We start from the raw sequence: 21,130 nt of genomic DNA on the forward strand, positions 1-21,130 counted from the left end.
TTGTTCAACGAAGCATCGTACTATGGAAGTTCAGCAGCGGGAAATGCACCCCTGATTAGTCAGTGTCAATTCCGTTACTCTCAAACTCTGTTACCAAGGTAGAGTATCAGTGTTGACAATATGTCACAGAATTGACAGTCATACACTGAGAAACACACTCTCTCTCTCTCTCTCTCTCTCTCTCTCTCTCTCTCTCTCTCTCTCTCTCTCTCTCTCTCTCTCTCTCTCTCTCTCTCTCTCTCTCTCTCTCTCTCTCTCTCACACACACACACACACACACACACACACACACACACACACACACACACACACACACACACACACACACACATACATAAGTGACTGTCAACACTGTTACTCTACCATAGTAACAGAGTTGACACTGACTAATCAGAAAAACAAGAAATCATGTTTTAAAGCTATATACAGCACTTTTTTACAGATAATATTAAATTGTTATGGCCTGTAACATCTTGTGATCCATAACAATGAGTATCAAAATTTTAAAATAATTATAAATATAACCATTTGAAAAAAAAACAGAAAATAAAATAATGACTTTTGGACACCAAATGTACCTGCAATTATATAATCACCCAGCTGTTTGTGAATGTAAAAAGTCTGCAAAGTTTCAAAGATCAAAATGCACAATAAATGGAGTTATAGTCTTCCAAATGAAAGAACCGATGCTGAACTGCCTGAAAGAGTTGTCATTAATTTGAGTTTTACTTCCTGTGCAAAACCTATGTAGGTTTGTAACAAAGTTGCATAATGCCAGCCTATGGTCTTTAATGGCTGCTCGTGAAAAATGTCTACTTTGACCTGCTCTTAGACACTGTAGTTGTAGCTGAGGTCTGGAAGAGTTTGGTTTGTTGTTTTCAACATTTTGAGAAGGCGATGTTTTCTGTACTGTGACTTGCAAAGTATAAGAACTCGGGAATTTATACATTAAAACCAGCACCAACATTACTGTTCGTATCACCAGTAGCGTGTTTACTCACCACTCAAAGTGATTTCTCCTGAGGGGGACCCATCAAACCTCCCTCCTGGGGCCGCCAATAATGTAAACGCTACAGAAGCTGTAAAATTGCTAAAATTTAGAAATGGGAATGGGCGTGTTCTTTACAGCACACGCTGTAAGCGGTTGACCAATCAAAACAGACTGGACTATCTGACCAATCTGAGAAGAGTAGACTCTCAGAAAGAAGGGGTTTAGAGAGACTGGATCCTTGATCGAACCATGCTATTAAATGTTTTTTGACCTCGGATGCATGTAAACCTACTGTAGCTGACCTCCAAAAAGGGAATCTTAAAAATAGCATATAGAATATAGAAATAGTATAGATTTTTTTTTTGCAATGTAATGAATTCACATTTCTACAGCTTTGTTTTTTTCATCAATAGGTTGTGAAGGTGCTATGCAATATATTATGGAATATCAAACCTTTCCATGTGGTCAGCAGGACTTATAAAATATTTAGTATCATAATTGCTTTTCTCATCACTGGGTTGAAAAAATTATGTTAAAGATTTAGCTCAATTTGACAGAGTTAATTGGTTTTACTTTGAATTCTTAATGCCTGACATTGACTTTGAACAGTGCCCTTTGTGAAGAGTTGCTAATAAAATTTGATGAAGGAGCCCTGAAGGAGAAAGATCCAAAGATCATTTGTGACTTTGATGTCACTGTCATAATATAGTGGAGTGATCTCTACTGAAAACAACACATCAGAGCATATGCCTCGTTTTATTATATTATTGTATTATCAAAGACAGCATAGTTTCAGCATAATTCTCCTGAGTGTTAAATTCAACACTAGGCAAGTGCTCGTTGCTCAGAATGAGACAAAATGGAGAGAAATGTCTTGTTAGTGAGTCTGTATGTAATATTAATGCTAGTTCTTACTCTTGTTTGGCTGTGGTAGGGTTCGGCGGACCGTCAGGACTCAGGGGCCACTGAGGAGAAGGAGAAGAATGCCCAAGTCCAGCTCGAGAAGGCCAAGGTAGATTGCAACTCCATAATTCTCTCGGCTGCCCATTTCCTGCTCCCAGTGACGTTGGCCACAAGGACCGAAATATATCACGGTTATAGATGTGCTCATAAATTTTGCACAGCTCTTTTTCCTCTGTCAAAGTAACAAGGTAGCTGTGTCGAAAAGCTAATTACCAAATGCCCTGGATGAAACAGCACAACAGTGTTAAATCCTGTACTCTACAAAATCAATGGTCTACATGTAACTGAACAATCACTTGTACCTTTTCTCCTGCTTCTTTACACAGTCCAAAAACTGATAAGAAGCACCGTAGCAAATTGTGAATGAGCAACGACAAACGCTTGGTGTTTTATCATCGGCTCTTTGCAGAGTCCAGTTTTGATTTGAATGAAACTCCCTGTCTGTGCGAGTGAGCTCCCTGAGGTCCTTTTTAATTAAGGTACTGAGCAGACAGCATCACGTCCTGCTTCAGGCCGCCATCTCCCACAGTGCATCGGCTTTTAAAACCAGGCTATAAACAGCCAGGCTGCCATTGTGCTGACATTTGACTTCCTTTTAAATTAAATACTATAAATTATAATATAATGAATTCATGTTTGAAATAATATTTTGATTTATTTATTAAAATTCTACAATTGTCCTTTTTCCTGTAACCGTAAAGGTATGTAAATATGGACCAATCAGATCTGATTGCAAGTTTCCATGTAGCTTACTCTTCTGCACTCCATGAAAAAATTATCCTTGCAAATTTTGCACTTGAAGGACAAGTTATACAGCTGTGTACACTGAATTACAATGATCTCATGTACGTTCAATCTCATCATATGTATTCAAACCCGCACTGTCCTCAAGCCTCATGTAGCTGCCATTAGACTGCATTACCCTTCACTGAGCTGATATGGAGCTCTTCAAGAATGAATTTGTGCATTGCAATTGGTTTGAAGGTAAATGAATGAAAGCTATTATTAGTAACTTGCTTGGGGCAATGCAGCACATGTGCCATTGCTCAGTTCCAGTACCCTCCTCAAAGTATCTGTCTGCTGCCATTCACACACTCACTCATACAGAGATTTATAAATATTCTCACCCATACATGGTACATGAGGTTTACACCAATTGTTACAGTAGTTCATGTGCTCACAAAGGATCATGATGCAAATTTGTTTTGTGTTATCAAAATGTAGAGGTTTCAGTCTTACCTTTTTGTTGCTGTTATTCAGTATAAGCCTGTTGCTTTCGCCGTTCGCACAAACTTCACCTACACTCCTGCAGATGATGACAACGTCCCCATACCGGGGCACGGGGTTTCCTTTGAAGCAAAAGACTTCCTACATATCAAAGAGGTCAGTGTGTTCCCAGATCACCTGCACAATCATTACATTTAATTCAATCAAATTAATGTCAATATACTCAATGACTATATTACACCGATCAGGCATAACATTATGACCACTGACAGGTGAAGTGAATAACACTGATTATCTCTTCATCACGGCACCTGTTAGTGGGATATATTAGGCAGCAAGTGAACATTTTGTCCTCAAAGTTGATGTGTTAGAAGTAGGAAAAATGGGCAAGCATAAGGATTTGAGCGAGTTTGACAAGGGCCAGATTGTGATGTCTAGACGACTGGGTCAGAGCATCTCCAAAACTGCAGCTCTTGTGGGGTGTTCCCGGTCTGCAGTGGTCAGTATCTATCAAAAGTGCTCCAAGGAAGGAACAGTGGTGAACCAGCGACAGGGTCATGGGCGGCCAAGGCTCATTGGGGAGCGAAGGCTGGCCCGTGTGGTCCGATCCAACAGACAAGCTACTGTACCTCAAATTGCTCAAGAAGTTAATGCTGGTTCTGATAGAAAGGTGTCAGAATACACATTGCATCACAGTTTGTTGCGTATGGGGCTGCATATCTGCAGACCAGTCAGGGTGCCCATGCTGACCCCGGTCCACCACCGAAGGAGCCAACAGCGAGCATCAGAACTGGAACACGGAGCAATGGAAGAAGTTGGCCGGGTCTGATGAATCATGTTTTACTTTACATCATGTGGATGGCCGCGTCGCTTACCTGGGGAACACATGGCACCAGGATGCACTATGGGAAGAAGGCAAGCCGACGAAGGCAATGTGATGCTTTGAGCAATGTTCTGCTGGGAAACCTTGGATCCTGCCATCCATGTGGATGCTTCTTTGACACGTACCACCTACCTAAGCATTGTTGCAGACCATGTACACTCTTTCATGGAAACGATATTCCCTGGTGGCTGTGGCCTCTTTCAGCAGGATAATGTGCACTGACACAAAGCAAAAATGGTTCAGGAATGGTTTGAGGAGCACAACAATGAGTTTGAGGTGTTGACTTGGCCTCCAAATTTCCCAGATCCCAGGTCTAGTAGAGTCCATGCCTCGACGGGTCAGGGCTGTTTTGGCAGCAAAAGGGGACCAACACAATATTAGGAAGATGGTCATAATGTGATGCATGATTGGTGTGTGTCTATATACACTACCGTTCAAAAGTTTGGGATCGGTAACATTTTTAATGTTTTTAAAAGAAGTTTCGTCTGCTCACCAAGGCTACATTTATTTAATTAAAAATACAGTAAAATCAGTAATATTGTGAAATATTATTACAATTTAAAATAACTGTTTTCTATTTGAATGTATTTCACAAAGTAATTTATTCCTGTGATGGCAAAGCTGAATTTTCAGCATCATTACTCCAGTCTTCAGTGTCACATGATCCTTCAGAAATCATTCTAATATGATGATTTTCGCGCCAAAAAACATTTATTGTGTACAATTGTATAAAATATTTGTGTACAATATTTTTTTCAGGATTCTTTCAATGAATAGAAAGTTCAAACGAACAGCATTTATTTGAAATATAATCTTTTGTAACATTATAAATCACTTTTGATTGATTTAATGCATTTCTTTAAATTCTTCTCAAAAAAATAAAAATAAAAATTCTTACTGACCCCAAACTTTTGAACGGTAGTGTATAATGTTACAAAAGCTTTGTATTTCAGATAAATGCTGTTCTTTTTATAAACTTTAAACTTTCTATTCATTAAGAATCCTGAAAAAAAGTATACAACTGTTTTCAACATTGATAATACTTATAATAAATGTCTCTTGAGCAGCAAATCATCATATTAAAATGATTTCTGAAGGATCATGTGACACTGAAGACTGGAGTAATGATGCTGAAAATTCAGCTTTTCCAACACAGAAATAAATTACATTTTATGTTATATTCCAATAGAAAACTTATTTTGTTATTGTAATAATATTTCACAATATTACTGTTTTTACTGTATTTTTAATTAAATAAATTCAATCTTGGTGAGCAGACAAAACTTCTTTTAAAAATATTAAAAATCTTACCGATCCCAAACTTTTAAACGGTAGTGTATATATAGATATACATGTGTGTGTAAATAGGTAACACTTTACAATAAGGTTTCATTAGTTAACATTAGTTAACTACTTTAGTTAACTAAGAATGAACAATACTTCTATCTACAGCATTTAATAATCTTAGTTAATTTCAACATTCATACATTAAAATCAAATGTTGTATTTGTTAGCTTAGTTAATGCACTGTGAACTAACATGAACAAATGATGAATGACTTTATTTTTATTAACTAATATTAACAAAAATGAATAAATACTGTAAAAAAATGTATTTCTCTATGTAGTTAACGGATGAGACCTTATTGTAAAATATATGTATATAAAACATGGTATTGTTTTGTTGTTATTGTTTACAGAAGTTTAATAATGACTGGTGGATTGGACGGCCTGTAAAGGAAGGGGGAGAGGTTGGTTTTATCCCCAGCCCAGTGAACCTGGAGACGATTCTGATCAGGAGAGAGGTGCAGGCCAGGAAGGCCGCCAAAGCACTGGCCAAGTAAACAAAACTCATTTATAACGCAGTGTGGGGTCTTCATTTTGTATATTTGTGTTCTTATTGCATGAATGAATCAGACATTTGGTTCGATTGCCTGGTCCGAACCAGAGTTTTGATTTCAAAGCATCAGCACATAAAATCCAAATGAACCAAACTCTGATGTCTATAGAACCCATATGTGCACTAAAGGTGCTAGTATGAAAGCACCCTTAAATGTACATAAATTGCTCCAACAATCATTATGAACAAAATGCTTTATTTTCTCATTACAGTAAAGCGGCTAGTTCTGCCAAAGATGATTTGAATGCAAAGAAAGCGGCTCCACCTCCGACAGGTGCACTGATTGTTTATTTATTTATGTATTTATTTATTTGCAGGTATGTGTATTATTATCCACAGTATTTATTTAAGATCATTCCTTTAATAAGACAAATGACTGAATTTAGAGTGTTTGTCATTACTAAATTGTTATCATCCACTAACTTGGAATTTCATGTATGTGGAACATAATGTTATCATTGTGTCTGTGTTAAATTAAATTTCTAATTTTTTTCAAAAATTTTTACCTTTAGTTCAGCAAGTGAAGAAGAAATCGGTGAGCAAATACATAATGCTATGCTTATGACCCCAACACACACACATTTATGTTAATATATTTATAGATTGCCTGCTTATTTAAGCATATTTTCACCGTGTATTTAAATGCAGGGAGAGCAACTGGCTGCATATGACGTTGTGCCTTCCATGCGTCCTGTGGTGCTCATGGGGCCTTCGCTCAAGGGCTATGAGGTGAGGGCCGTTTGCCACTGTCTCCATATGTGCAGTGTTCAGTCATTCACTGTCCAAAGTCTCAGAGGATTACAACATTACTGCTTTAAAGGACCCAGTGGCTCAGCTGACATGATATGCAGATATTTTACTCTTAAAATAAAAAATGAAAAGTATCATTCTCAATTTAAATTGTAATGTATCTTATAGCAGAACCTGAGGATCATGTTCTCTTTTGCCACACTTATTATGTAAAAATATGTACTGCCCTCTACTGTTTGTAACTGAAACTACACTTTAGTTTTTGAAGTGTTATTAATGAATTGCATATTTCCTCTCTTGTATTTGAATTCACAGGTTACGGACATGATGCAAAAAGCTCTCTTTGATTTTTTAAAACACAGATTTGAAGGAAGGTATGGTACACATGATTAAGGAATTAATGGACTCATTACAAATGAATATTTGCTATTGTAATAATTGTGTGTAGCCATATAGAGTGTTGTTTCTAATATGTAAATCCATCATTAGAATAACTATCACCCGGGTGACGGCAGATATTGCACTTGCCAAGCGGTCGATCCTCAACAACCCCAGCAAACACGCCATAATGGATCGCTCCAACACCCGCTCTAGTTTAGGTAATCACTACTTGCTCTCTTTTTTAATGTTTTATGTCATTCCATGCCAATCACATAATATATTCTGAATGTACTGACTTGAGATTTTAAATTAGTCTTGAGATATTGAAAGAATGTATTAGTCATTGAACCCAAACAAATGCATATACTTCAGCTCATGTATTGATAAAGCTGATTAATAATTACCAACTGGGATAATATGACCGGAGTTGATAGTTCAAAAAAAAAAAAAGAAAAAAAATCTTAAACAGTATATTTGTCTTAATTTTAAATAATAATTTCATATTTTAAAATAAGATACATCTTAAGTGACACTGCATATTAATAGATATTTTATATAGATAGATATTAATAGATATTTTAATAAATATTTTAGAGAATATACCTTGAATTAAGTTGGCAAGTTGTTTTGTCTTGTTTTAAGCATAAACTGTAATTTAATGTGGTAAAAGACTTAAAGGATTAATTCACTTTCAAATGAAAATTTCCTGATAATTTACTCACCCCCATGTCATCCAAGATATTCATGTCTTTCTTTCTTTCTTTCAGTTGAAAAGAAATTAAGGTTTTTGATGAAAACATTCCAGGATTTTTCTCCATATTTGTGGACTTCAATGGAGCCCAAACTGTTGAAGGTCAAAATTACAGTTTACAGCGATCCCAGATGAGAAATAAGGGTCTTATCTAGAGAAACAATCACTCATTTTCTGAATTTCGTTTTTTTTTTAAATTTTATACATTTTAACCATAAATGCTCATCTCGAACTAGCTCTCTTCTTCTTCTTCTTCTCTATTTGAATTCCAGCAGTGTAGACACTGCTAAGTGTATTACTGCCGTCCACAGGTTAAAGTTTGAACTAAATTGTCATATACAATATGCTAGTGCAAGTATAGAATTCAAATAGAGAAGAAGAGAGCTAGTTCAAGGTGAGCATTTTTTTTTTTTTTTTTTTAGAAAATGAGCAATGGTTTCTCTAGATAGGACCCTTATTCCTCGTCTGGGATCATGTAGAACGTTTTGAAGCGGCAATGAAACTGTAATTTTGACCTTCAACCGTTTGGAGGCCATTGAAGTCCACTAAATGGAGAAAAATCCTGGAATGTTTTCATCAAAAACCTTAATTTCTTTTCGACTGAAGAAAGAAAGACATGAACATCTTGGATCACATGGGGGTGAGTAAATTATCAGGACATTTTTATTTGAAAGTGAACTAATCCTTTAAAGGTGCAATATGTAAGTTTTCTGTCCACTAGAGGTCGCTAAAGGCCTATTCAGAACGGAGGCATAGCTTGATGATGGCGAGTTTGAGCACGGAATCTTGGGACATGTTGTCTTCACTTCAAAGGCGTTGCAAAAGAATAGGGATAGGACTCGGGAAGAAATCATGTTCATGGATGCGATTATTAACATTATTGTAGTGTGAAGCAGAGCAGGACCGATCTATACAGAAATGCAATATAATATACATAACTATGTTTTCAGTGGTGTATAAAGACCTTACATAATGAACTGGTATGTTTTTATGACCTAGAATGACCCGTTTATATCTACATACACCTCCATGTCAAGTCGTCATTTTGCACCAGCATGTTTCTACAGCAGCCCTAAACGGACAAACACTCTACAGAGCGCGTTTCATCACTGTGCTGTTCTTCTTCTAAACCGTTCGTGTTTTTAGAAGCAGCATGCATCATCAATACGTTGAATACATACGAAGAAGAAGTAGTAGTAGTAGTAGTAGTCGTGTGGTTTATTAGAAGCAGAGACCGTTCTTTGTTAGAAGTAAGAAGAAACCTCATTGCTTAATTAGCTAATGTACTCTCTGCTGTCTCAGACGGCAACATCTTTGACTTGTGTGGGCCAGACGGCCACCGTAGCTTCTCTATTTTGCTTCAAAAGGGAGGGTGAGCTGCCGTTGGTTGCAGTTCGCAACATCACTACTAGATGCTGCTAAAATTTACACACTGCACCTTTAATATCTTGCACATTTTTCTTATCAAGTATATGCATTTTTGGTTTGAAATATTTGGAAAAGAAGACAAAAATACTGATTGAATACACTATTTTTGCAGTGTGTTCAGAAAAAAAAAAGATCCCACTTACAGAGAGCCTTTAACTTCGTGCAGTTCTCAAACTCAAAAAAGTTGTATCTTGTCATTGTAATTATTAAGTAGCTGTTTAACATGAGTGGATGTGTTTTCTCGTCAAGTGTGGATCTGAGGTGTGTAGCTAGCTCTTTTAAGGGGATCTGATTGGTTCTCTCCACTCTGTCCCTCATATTGCTCTCTTACCTCAGATGCCGCGGGTATGTATTACAGCAGTAGCCTGTCTATGTTCCCCAACTCATTCCTGTTGGTGTCATCAGAACTGCTTTACCTCTTAGAGAACACTATAAGTGTCAAAGAACCCTGATACTTTTAGTGAAGGTCACTGCTCCTAAAAGCTTCGGCTTGCGTTAGACACCATAACTACAAAATCTTCATAATTTGTGCATAATTTTATTGGTCAAACAAATGCAAGCCAAAGTATTCAGTGTATGTGTAAGAGTAAGTTTTGCTGCTTAATAAGTAATTTTGTCTTGTTTTTCAGAAAAAATATCTAAACATCTTTAAAAACAAGATAAATCATGTAGGATAAGACTAAAGATAAGAAAATAGAAAACTATTACCCAATGGAGTAAGAAAAATCTTGTTTTAAGATGTTTTGATATTTTTACTGGAAAACAATGTAAAACTACTGATTAAGACAATTATTTTTGCAGTGTGTTGTGAAAGATAATGTTAAACATCATGTGAACTGATTTTGAACTCACGTGATGTTTTTTTTTATTTTTTATTATTATTAAAGTTTGCTCAATTTGGAGCAAAGAGCAAGTTTTAAACTTTCATTGTTCTGTTACTTCCTGTGGATGAGGAACTGTACTGTCAGCATATTCTGATCATCTCTATTTTCAAAGACATATTGCATGACCTGTGTATGGAATGTGTTTAGTTTTAAAGATGGGACTTTCACATATTTTTTCTTCAGTTCTAAAACTTCATGAAATGGTGCAAAAAGCTTTATTTCTTCTTTTCTTCCTACTACTTGTATTAGTGGAACTGGACATAAAAAAGCTTCCCATCCCATTACATTTTAAGTGCTTTTGGCTGCAATTCAGCAGATTTGTACTTTGATAGAATAATATTTTTTGAAGATCTCATTCTGTATCTGACGATATTTAGGTTGAATAGCCTCATTTATTTCTTTATCTGTCCCTACAGCCCAAATCCAAGGAGAGGTTGAGAGGATTTTTGAGTTAGCACGCAGCCTACAGCTTGTGGTTCTGGATGCCGACACCATTAACCACCCTATCCAACTAAGCAAGACCTCCTTGGCCCCAATCCTGGTGTATGTCAAGATTTCATCACCTAAGGTTAGAAATTATGTTCACTTGCAAACATTCTCACAATAATCATTTGCTTACTGATGAAATAGATATATACACTACCGTTCAGAAATGTGGGGTTGGTAAGATTTTTCAAACGTGTTTGAAATAATTCTCTTATATGAATGTATTTGATAATAATTTATAATAATAATAATAATAATAATAATAATTTATTCCTGTGATGGCAAAGCTGATTTTTTTCTCATTCCTCCAGTTGATTTGGTTCTCAAGAACATTTCTTATCATTATCAATGTTGAAAACAGTTGTGCTGCTTAATATTTTTTTGGATTCCATGATACTTTTTTTGCTGGATTATTTGGTTAATAAAAATTCACAAGAACAGCATTTATATAAAATAGAAATTATTTGTAACATTATAAATGTCTTTACTATCACTTTTTATCTGTTAGTAAGATCCAGGTGATTGAAAATATATATTTTTTTCCATTTTAAATGATGTTTTAAATATTAACCCTTGTGTGTCAATTAAAAAAAGTTACACATAGGTCCATAGTGGACAAAAATGTCCTTGTCATTTTCATTTTCAAAGAAGAGCCTTGGCTGAATCTTTTTTAAAATGTAAAAAAAAAAAAAAAGTTATAGAAGTTTAAGTTTATGAAAATGATTTATGAACATTATTTTATATAAAATATATATTTTATGAAACATGTTGAACTCTAAAACTGCTAGAAAATCAAAGCCATAAATCTAAACAAGTTGTGTTCCAAATTTGAGGTTGATATCTCAAAAAATGAGCTTTCAGTAAGAATTTGTTTGTGCGCAGTACCAGTATTTGCTTTATAGGCCAAACCTGAGAAAATGGCACCATCTGGTAAAAAATAGTAAAAATGTAAATTTTCAAGCCTTGCCATCAAAATGAAAGCCTATTAACAAAGATTGCAACATTTTATAGTTAAATAGCCCTGGGATTAAAAATGGCAGTTTTAATGGGTTTCAATGGGTAACTTTTTGTCCAAAAGGTCCTAAGAGGAACTATTTTGTGGACCTAGTGTTGAATAGATTTTTTAAAAGAAATGGGGGTGAAATAGTAAAATGCCAATAAAAATACACACCTGTGCCAAAATTTATGCAGCTGGCATTAACACAGGCAAAATGATCCAAAAAAACCCCAAACAAAACTGAAAATGTCCATAAGGTCGCACAAGGGTTAATACATATTTTTATGAATATGTATGAAAATGGTTGTATTGGTTGTATTGATGCTTAGTTATCATTGGCATGAACATTCACTACATTCTGCAGCAATGATCTGTAAAACAATTAATTTTAAGGTTTTGAAGAGTTTAATGCCAAAACAGGACCTATTCAGCGTGAAGAATTGTGTTCAGAACTTATTATAAAATAAATAATGTTCAATACATAGTCATCAGTTAAACACCTAGTCGTAGTTAGTCATCAGAAAGCACCTCATTCAGCTTTAATTCAGTATATTAACCAGTTCAAACTGGTCTCTGCCATTTCCCTAGTTTAGGAAAATGCCCGAAAATGCTGTATTTTCTGGAATAAAAATGAACATAAGCCAACAGGAGACAGAAACAAGATTATTCTGTCAGTACAGCGATATCTGATATGGCACTATATCAGTTTGTTTGATAAGCCTGTCATTTGATAACCACAAATGTCTTTTTATTTATGTCGTTTCAAAGTGCACTACATCGTTCAAAATGATATATGATCTATATGTCCATCACTAGGCGTAGTTTCATTCACTGTCCAGAGGCTTTTGAATGTATAGCTATTACATTCACATAGGAAAAGCTGATTTGATTCAAAACCAGTTGCACAAAAACACTAACCTTTCTCTTGTGACCCAGTGTGACCTAACATCCAGTGTTCTTTCACCCCCTGTGCCTCCCACTCATCCTTCCTGTCCCTTTTTCCTTCCTCTTTTCATCTGCTGTTCAGGTTCTCACAAGATTGATAAAGACCAGGGGAAAATCTCAGACTAAACATCTGAATGTCCAGATGGTGGCTGCAGACAAACTGGCCCAGTGTCCTAATGTGAGTGTGCCATCCATATACTTAAAATCATGCAAAATATGTTCAAATGTTTTCTATAGGAGTGCAGTTTGCTAAAATCCACCCCTCTTAACTTTACAGAATGTCCCATAGGAAGGATGTGGAAATCTTTATGATAAGCTCTAGTTTCATGTGGATTGGTCTGGATTATGCCCTTGATATATAACCTCCGATAAACTCAGAGTCATTTTTTTCTTTTTAGAAAATCAATATGAACACCCAAATTTTGAACCTCTTTGATGGCCTCCTTTTAACACCGTCCTTATTTTTAATCCAAGTCTAGCTGGAGGGCTTAATCACAAACGGATCTGATTATCAAGAGACTGTTATTTTTATGCTATATCAGGTTGCACAGTACCCAAGGCAGTCGTTGACACAGATTAGCCTCCCAGCATTATGCACCATTGGCTTCATTTTACTGTATACTTACCCTTGTTGTGACATCACCATTGGTCTCTTTCACAGGAGCTGTTCGATGTCATCTTGGATGAAAACCAGCTGTCGGATGCCTGTGAACATATCGCTGATTACCTGGAGGCCTACTGGAGAGCCACACACCCTCCTGAAATGGAACCTCCCAACCCCATGCTGGAGAAATTGGCAGAAAACACACTCCCCACCAGCCCCACACCTGCTAAGGTACTGGACACACTCTAAGAACAGGAAATGAAGTACTGAGGTTGAACATTTGCTGTACAGATAGAGCCTACGTCGAAAGCAATTCAAACCAACTTCAGAAATATTCTTTAGACATATATTTTCTGTTTGGTTGCTTAACAAAACATTTTTGGCCCTTTGGACATTTATAAAATTAACCCCTTTAAAACACCTTTCACACTCTCACCAGTTTAATTAATGGTATTTCTTTAAATGTTTTTGAAAGAAGTCCCTTATCACCAAGGCTGCATTTATTTGATCAAAAATACAGCAAAAATTGTGAAATATTATTACAATTTAAAATAACATTTCTTTTTTTAATGCACAATATATCGGCCACAATATCATATAGGCTTCATTAAATTATAATGTTAACATTATAATTGTGTGCTTGGGACATGGCTTTTAATGGTGAGACTTTTGTTTTTGTAATCAGGCTTTCAAAAATTATATAAAAATTTGGATTTAGATTTATCGGCCAATATATAGGTTATCGGCTTTGGCTTTAAAATATAAAGAATTATCAGTTAAATTTTGTATTAGCCAAAATTTTCATGTCGGTGCTTCCCTAATTTTAAGTAATGTATTCCTGTGACAGCAAAGCTGAATGTTCAGCATCATTACTCCAGTCTTCAGTGTCACATGATCCTTTAGAAATGTTCCTAATATGCTGATTTGGTGCTCAAGAAACATTTCTTATTATTATCAATGTTCAAACAGTTTTTGTGGAATTTTTGTATGAATAGAAAGTTCAAAAGAACAGCATTTATTTGAAATAGACATTTTTTGTAACATTACAAATGTCTACTGTCACTTTTGATCAATTTAATGCATCCTCGCTGAATAAAAGCATTCTTTTTTTAAAGATAGTGCTGACGACAAACTTTTTGAAAGGTAGTGTACATATGGTGTCATTTCCACCACATCTCCCATTATGTATTGTGAAGCATTCTGTAATAAAATCTCAGACTCCTTCGTCTTATCTCATTTAAAGGCTGATCTCATTGCTAGCATTTTATGTATCCTAAATACACACAATTAAATAAGATTTTCACATAATTGTAGTACTATTTTCAAATTAATGTCTCACGTCCTTCAGTTTTATCCACATTCTTGCAGATTTGATTAGATTTTGTTTATTCATTCGTTCTTCTATGCAAGTCCTAAATTATGACTGTTTGGAAACATCTGCAGGCTCCATAAAGTCTAAAATTTTGCTTTGTGGTGTGTCATTCTGTGACAATTTTCAATTTCCTCCCTACCTCTTACTAAACTCTCTTGGACATTTAAAGAAGACTTGAGCTTAAAGGACCTTCGGTGAGTGAGATGGTGAGGTAAAATGCCTTTAGTGTCAGTACCTACTAGTTTGTTCTACTTCTTCATATTAGTAATAGCTTATTAGGTGTTGTAAGTAAACTTTATAGTACAGCAGTATAGTGCCATTTTTGTAGTTCAGTGTCTTTGCATTTTTTATTAGGCCAATTATTTGGTTTTACACTAGGCTTTACTTAAGAATTTGTGAAACTACAACATATTTCAATAAATGAATAGTCGTGGTGATTTCTGAATAATTTGTTTTCTGGTAGGCGTAGGTCTGTATAATTAAGCCCTGGCTGGCAGGTTTTTTATGGTTAAAAAATGGTATGCACTTTGTAGGTAACACATTACTAGTTACTTGAAAAAGTAATCTGATTAAGTATTACTTTTAAATTTACAACAAAATGTCTGAGTTACTTTTCAAATAGGAAACATGAGTTACTTTGTTTTCCCATTTAATGACTGACAGCTCTCCTGTCCTCATGTTGAGAGAAATCATGACTGTGAGTAAGGTGCAGAGGCGTTGTGTGTGCTGTGTAAACTTTTGTTTTTTGCTATTAAAAAACAAACAAGTAACGTAACATTTCTTTCCATAAAAAGTAATGCAATTAGTTGCTTTTTTATTAAGTAACACAATATTGTAACACATTACTTTTAATAGTAACTTTCCCCAACACTGCTTGGTAGACACTTCTATCCTCAGTGACTTACATTGCATTAAAGGTTCACATTTACACAGTAACATCACATTTGATGTTCTTGCATTTCCTTGCTTCCTTGCAAACCCACGACTTTGGCATTGCTAGTTCCATGCTGTACTGTTTGAAAGTTCTTCTGTTCTTTTGTTTGTTGCTTCCTGTAAGAATATTTTAATTCTAGCGAGTATCTGATTGGAAAAAATCTGTGTAGTGAAGGATGATTCATTAAAGAGTTAGTTCACCCAAAAATGAAAATTATGTCATTAATGTCTCACCCTCATGTCGTTCCAAACCTGTAAGACTTTTGTTCATCTTCGGAACACAGTTTAAGATATTTTAGATTTAGTCCGAGAGCTTTCTGTCCCTCCATTGAAAGTGTTTGTACAGTATACTGTCCATGTCCAGAAAGGTAATAAAAACATATTCAAAGTAATCCATGTGACATCAGTGGGTGAGTTAGAAGATTTTGAAGCATCGAAAATACATTTTGGTCCAAAAATAACAAAAACTACGACTTTATTCAGCATTGTCTTCTCTTCTGGGTCTGTTGTCAATCCGGGTTCACGACTCCGCAGTGACGCTGCTGACGTAAGACGTATTCAAGCTATTCTACATTGCTTGTATTTTGGTATTGCTATATTTTTTAAAATGGTGTGTAAGTGTGCATGTCGCGGATGTCCTAATCACCAAAAACAACGACGTAAAAGTGCATTACCAACGCCGACAGATGAAAGGATTCAATGGAATCAATTCAATGGAATCAATTAAATGGAAAGGATTCCGAAAGAGAAGACAATGCTGAATAAAATCTGAGTTTTTGTTATTTTTGGACCAAAATGTATTTTCGAAGCTTCAAAAACTTCTAACTAACCCACTGATGTCACATGGACTACTTTGATGATGTTTTTATTACCTTTCTGGACATGGACAGTCTACCGTACAAACACTTTCAATGGAGGGACCGAAAAGCTCTCGGACTAAATCTAAAATATTTTAAACTCTGTTCTGAAGATGAACTAAGACCTTACGGGTTTGGAACGACATGAGAGTGAGTCATTAATAATGACATAATTTTCATTTTTGGGTGAACTATCCCTTTAACATAGAGTGCAGCAGTTAGTTAAAGAGATGTAAACCAAGAACCAAACCAACCAAATCAAACAAGGTTTAAGTTCAGGGAAGAAGGAGGCGTGAACCGGCGAATGTTCCAAAGTAACTTAAATCATAAATAATAATAATAATAAACAAACAACAAAACAAAAGTAAAGCAGCAGCCTCTCACGGATGATTGCCGCATAAAACATAATAAAACATTACATAAATAGTCCAGGCCTAGTCCTCTCTCATCCTTCACTTTCGTTACTCCTCCTTTTATCCTCCCGGAACTCCTCCGTGAGACTCGAGGCCTGTGTGGCGTGCAGGTGACGCTCATTGGGTGGAACCCATTTGGGCGGCTGCAGCTCCTGGGGGTAAGGACAGATGAGGTGAGAGAATAGGAGACTGAAGGATGAGGAGAGACAGAGATGAGAGAGGGAAAAAAAAAAAAAAATCTTGGTCCGGTTCCCGGACACACTGCACCTCGGTCCTCAACCAGTCGAGAGGCTCTCACTCACGGTGGCACTGGACACTCCTCGGTGGATGGTTCGATCCTCCTCCGCCTCCTGGCGGTGAGCTCCCCATTCCCTCGGTCTGCCTGCTCCTATCCATCATGGTGGACGGCAGCAGGTCTGGCCTCCGTTGAACAGCAGCAACTCGTCCATTCCCTTATGGATGGCAGCCACCACTCCTCGACCCAGGAGCACGGCAACAAGTACTCTGTCCCACCTGTTGGTCAATCGCTGCAGCACCACAGCCTTGGGCAGTCACTGCTCCTTCATGCTGCAGCTCTCTGACATTGTGTCCCTCAGCATCAATGCAACAGGGTTTAAGTTTAGGAAAGGGGGTGGCGGGAATTGGCGAACACAAAACATCATAAAATAATCATTATAAAAAGATTTTAAAAAAGTAAAGCGGCAGAACCTCACTGACGATGGCTGCATAAGAATATAATAAAACACAACATAAATAGTCCAGGCCTGATTCTCTCTGGTCCTTCACTATCGTCACTCCTCCTTTTATCCTCCCGGAGCTCCTCTTTGAGACTTGAGGCCGGTGTGGCGTGCAGGTGATGCTCATTATCAATCGCGCCACTAGCCTTGCTCCGTTCCCATGGCTCTCTGCCCCACCCTGCTTGCCACACAGACATTCTTTCATTCATATTCTTTTGGCATGATTTGCTAGCTTTGATTCTCTGATTAGTGGAGATTACGTCGTAGAATCAACAGTAAAGTTGTTTTTCACCAGGAATTACGCATTTCAGCACAGTTGTTTAAAAAATATTTAAATAATGAAGACTGGTGGCTTCAACAAAAGCTTATTCCATCGTTTAGCAACCTTGTACCTCATAGTAGGTCTGTCAGTATGTTTAAAAGTTATCTTTAAAAATCAATTCCCCTATGTAGAAAATGAATAGAACAATAACTTTTGAACTGTTTTGGTCTGTTTCAGTTATAAATGACCTCAAAGCTAACAGACATAAACATTAATTTGATGTATCTCATTTTCATTTGATGTATCCCATATACAGGACGAACAGAAAAGCAAGAAGACGGCTGCCACGAAAAGAAAAGGATCTCAAGAGCACCAGCAGGAGCATCTGCCCCAGGCTCAGGAGACGAGAGAGGAGGAGGAGGAGGAAGAGGAGGAGGAAGAGGATGTGCAGGAGAAGGCCGAGGAGGAGGAGAGGCTCCTTCGCAGCGAGCCAAAGAGACACAGCCATCACCATCACCACCATCATCATCACCACCGCTCCAGCACCAGCCGACCGACCGAGCCCCACAACAAACACCAGCACCACGTGCGCCACCAGCAGCACCCTGACATGGAGCAGCTTCCCACTAAAGACACTTCATACACGGAGCCCCGGAGCAGGCGCGCTCTCCCGGACGAGGGCGAGCTGGACCAAACCGAGGTCTACCACAACAGGACTACAACTCAAAGGGACCATAACCACCACCATCACAACCATCACCATAGACATCACCACCACCGCCGCGGCGGGACCACGGACATTCAGCCGGATTATTCCCACCACGGGCAGCAGGACTACGAGCTGGAGCACAACGAGCACAACAACAGGCAACAGAGACAGCCGATACAACTGCGCTCGCACCAACAATCACACCACTACGCTCACCCACACCACAACCAATATCACTACCAGGGACGGGAAAGGGACAGGGACAGGGAGAGGGACAGATGTGTGGAGACGGAGGAGTGGACTGAAGACATGTACATTCATCGCTGAGATGGACGTTGTTTTAATGCTGCTATGTGATATGCTGGCTACTGTGTACTCAGGATAACATGTTTTCTCTTTATTTATCCATTCTGCTGAGCTATTGCCTATACTGGCCGACATCTAACTTTCCTTGATTTTGAGTCTGTCATTCGTATAATTAGGTTTCCTTGGCTTTATATGCCTCTTGCTACAGTATCAGGCCTGTGATTACCATATTTTTAAATGATTTCAGCACGTTTGGTCCTTCCAACTCCATATATGGTTAAATCCTTGCTTGTTTTTAACAGTCATATACATACATACATATTTCATGAAACGCACATATGCAAACTGGTCATACCCATCTCTTAGCCATCTTTATTTGTCGCCCCTGAGAAAGATAACTCTTTAGTTTCTCTTTCTTTGTTTTAAATTGGTCTTTTGAAGGACATGTGTTGCAACACTAGTGGTAGGTATGAAAATATTAAGAAACTAATTAACAAGAAATATTAGCATTTACACACAAATAGGCTGTATGCAGGGACTGGGCAAAATTCACTCTGTGCTGTCATTGGCTGCATTAAAATTAGGCAAACTAAAGAACCCTTTTATGGTTGTCGTGGGCTTCTCACCTCATGGACTGAAAGGTCCGTTTTTAGCAACATCGAAACAAGGACAGTCTAGTAGTTTTTATTTATTTTATCCACCTTGTTTTCAACATTTTTGACTTGAATGTGCAAGACTTCCAATTTTTTTAGCTGTACGAAAACAATGTGTTATGGCGCTTGATATTGCAAAGTGGTATATGTTCTCATATTTTAATTGAATGTAATAATCACAGAGCAGATAATTTTACTGTTCACTATACTTTTTTTTTGTCAAGTTATTTACCTATAGAGGCTATTGAAGCAGACGTCTCGCACATTCAGAGGAAATAGCTTCTGTTTTGTATATTTTCAATGTTAAAGTACTTTCACCTATCCTTACTTAAAACAGAGAGGTAGGTTCATTTAACTGAAAAGTATAAACACTGTGGCACAACATTTGACCATTTCAACCAGCCTGACAGCAACCGGAGGTCAACCAATGACATTGGTTTGGGGGCAGGCCTATATATTTTTCTGACCAATGGCAGATTGTGTGGGGCGAGGTGTTCAAGAAGCTTGTTTGAAAAGTTATTATTTTTGTAATTCCATTTGCTGACACTAAGGGGCTGTTTACACGACACCATTTTCAAGTAAAAATGGAAAACTTTTTGTGTTTTTGCTGTTAATTTACACAAAGGCTTTTTGGAGCTTAAAAATGCAAGCTTTTGAAAACGGGTTTTAATGTTCAAGTTTTTAAAGACTATACTGTTATCGTGAATTTGTGAAAACGGTGACGTCATGCACATGCCTATTACCTGTTCAGTCAATAGGCACGTAGTGTATCTTTACAAAGTGACATCGCCAACTACTGGCCTGGTAGCATAATACAGCGTTTTAAGTCATTTTCACGAATCCGTGTGAACAGGATTGTTTTGACAAAGTTGTCATCTGTATAAACCGTATTTTTCCGTTTTTAGTACATTGTCGTGTAAATGTACCCTGAGAGCAACTACGAACTTTAAAGTCAATGTAAATTATCATTTGCAACCTATTTTATTTTCATAATCTGACAATTTCATGTTGGCTTTAATGTATACATTGTTCAGTGTTTAGTTGGGCCAGGTTTTGTAGATAGGTTTTGTCATGACAAAAATTAATTCAGTAAATTTTATGTTATTAAAGGATTGTTTGTGTCAATACAAAGAGCTTTAGCTGATAACATAGTCATGTTAAATCAACTCTCGAGCCATATTACTGTATGTGTTCTTTGCTCATGCAAAATTATTGCAAATGAACACTGTTGATGTTTATGAACAGTTTGTTTTTGTGATAATTTTAGCCAACCAGCTGCATGTATTTATAATTTTCAAAATGTTTAAGTATATACAGTATGTATATCAAATGGATATCATTTTTTTTTTCAAGTTTCATGTTCATAAAGTAAAAAGGCACACTCAAATGTCTTGAGCGAAAAAAGTACGATGATTGAGAAAATACCTGTTGTGCAACAGCATGGTAAAAGTTTTGTTTCCAGTTATGTTAAAAATGGAAAGAGAAAGATGGCAACGATATATAAGCACTCAAATATGTATATATTCTTAAGTCACCTGGAACCATGACTTTTATTTACATTTTATACCTTTATGTTTCCTGAGTACTCTATGCATTAGTTTGTGACAAAACTTTAGCTTGAAAATTGTTTCTATGCATTTGTATATAACTCATAAATGCCTTTGTAGATACTGGACTGATAAAACTGAGTACAGATACT

General features: G+C 36.8%; 1 protein-coding gene across 1 annotated transcript in view; it reads left to right on the forward strand.

Moving 5' to 3' along the window:
* cacnb2b (calcium channel, voltage-dependent, beta 2b) overlaps positions 1 to 20,992 on the forward strand; it is a 45,172-nt gene extending 24,180 nt beyond the window's left edge. The window contains exons 2-13 of the mRNA XM_067362381.1: positions 1,926 to 2,003; positions 3,215 to 3,337; positions 5,764 to 5,903; positions 6,176 to 6,237; positions 6,476 to 6,498; positions 6,612 to 6,692; positions 7,029 to 7,087; positions 7,203 to 7,312; positions 10,574 to 10,725; positions 12,668 to 12,763; positions 13,247 to 13,420; positions 18,080 to 20,992. Coding sequence (XP_067218482.1) covers positions 1,926 to 2,003; positions 3,215 to 3,337; positions 5,764 to 5,903; positions 6,176 to 6,237; positions 6,476 to 6,498; positions 6,612 to 6,692; positions 7,029 to 7,087; positions 7,203 to 7,312; positions 10,574 to 10,725; positions 12,668 to 12,763; positions 13,247 to 13,420; positions 18,080 to 18,799 — 1,818 coding nt within the window. The 3' untranslated portion in view covers positions 18,800 to 20,992. The remainder of the gene's footprint in view (positions 1 to 1,925; positions 2,004 to 3,214; positions 3,338 to 5,763; positions 5,904 to 6,175; positions 6,238 to 6,475; positions 6,499 to 6,611; positions 6,693 to 7,028; positions 7,088 to 7,202; positions 7,313 to 10,573; positions 10,726 to 12,667; positions 12,764 to 13,246; positions 13,421 to 18,079) is intronic.
* The last annotated feature ends 138 nt before the right edge of the window (positions 20,993 to 21,130 follow it).

Source organism: Chanodichthys erythropterus, chromosome 16 (assembly GCF_024489055.1).
Source record: "Chanodichthys erythropterus isolate Z2021 chromosome 16, ASM2448905v1, whole genome shotgun sequence".
Taxonomy (NCBI): Eukaryota; Metazoa; Chordata; class Actinopteri; order Cypriniformes; family Xenocyprididae; genus Chanodichthys; species Chanodichthys erythropterus.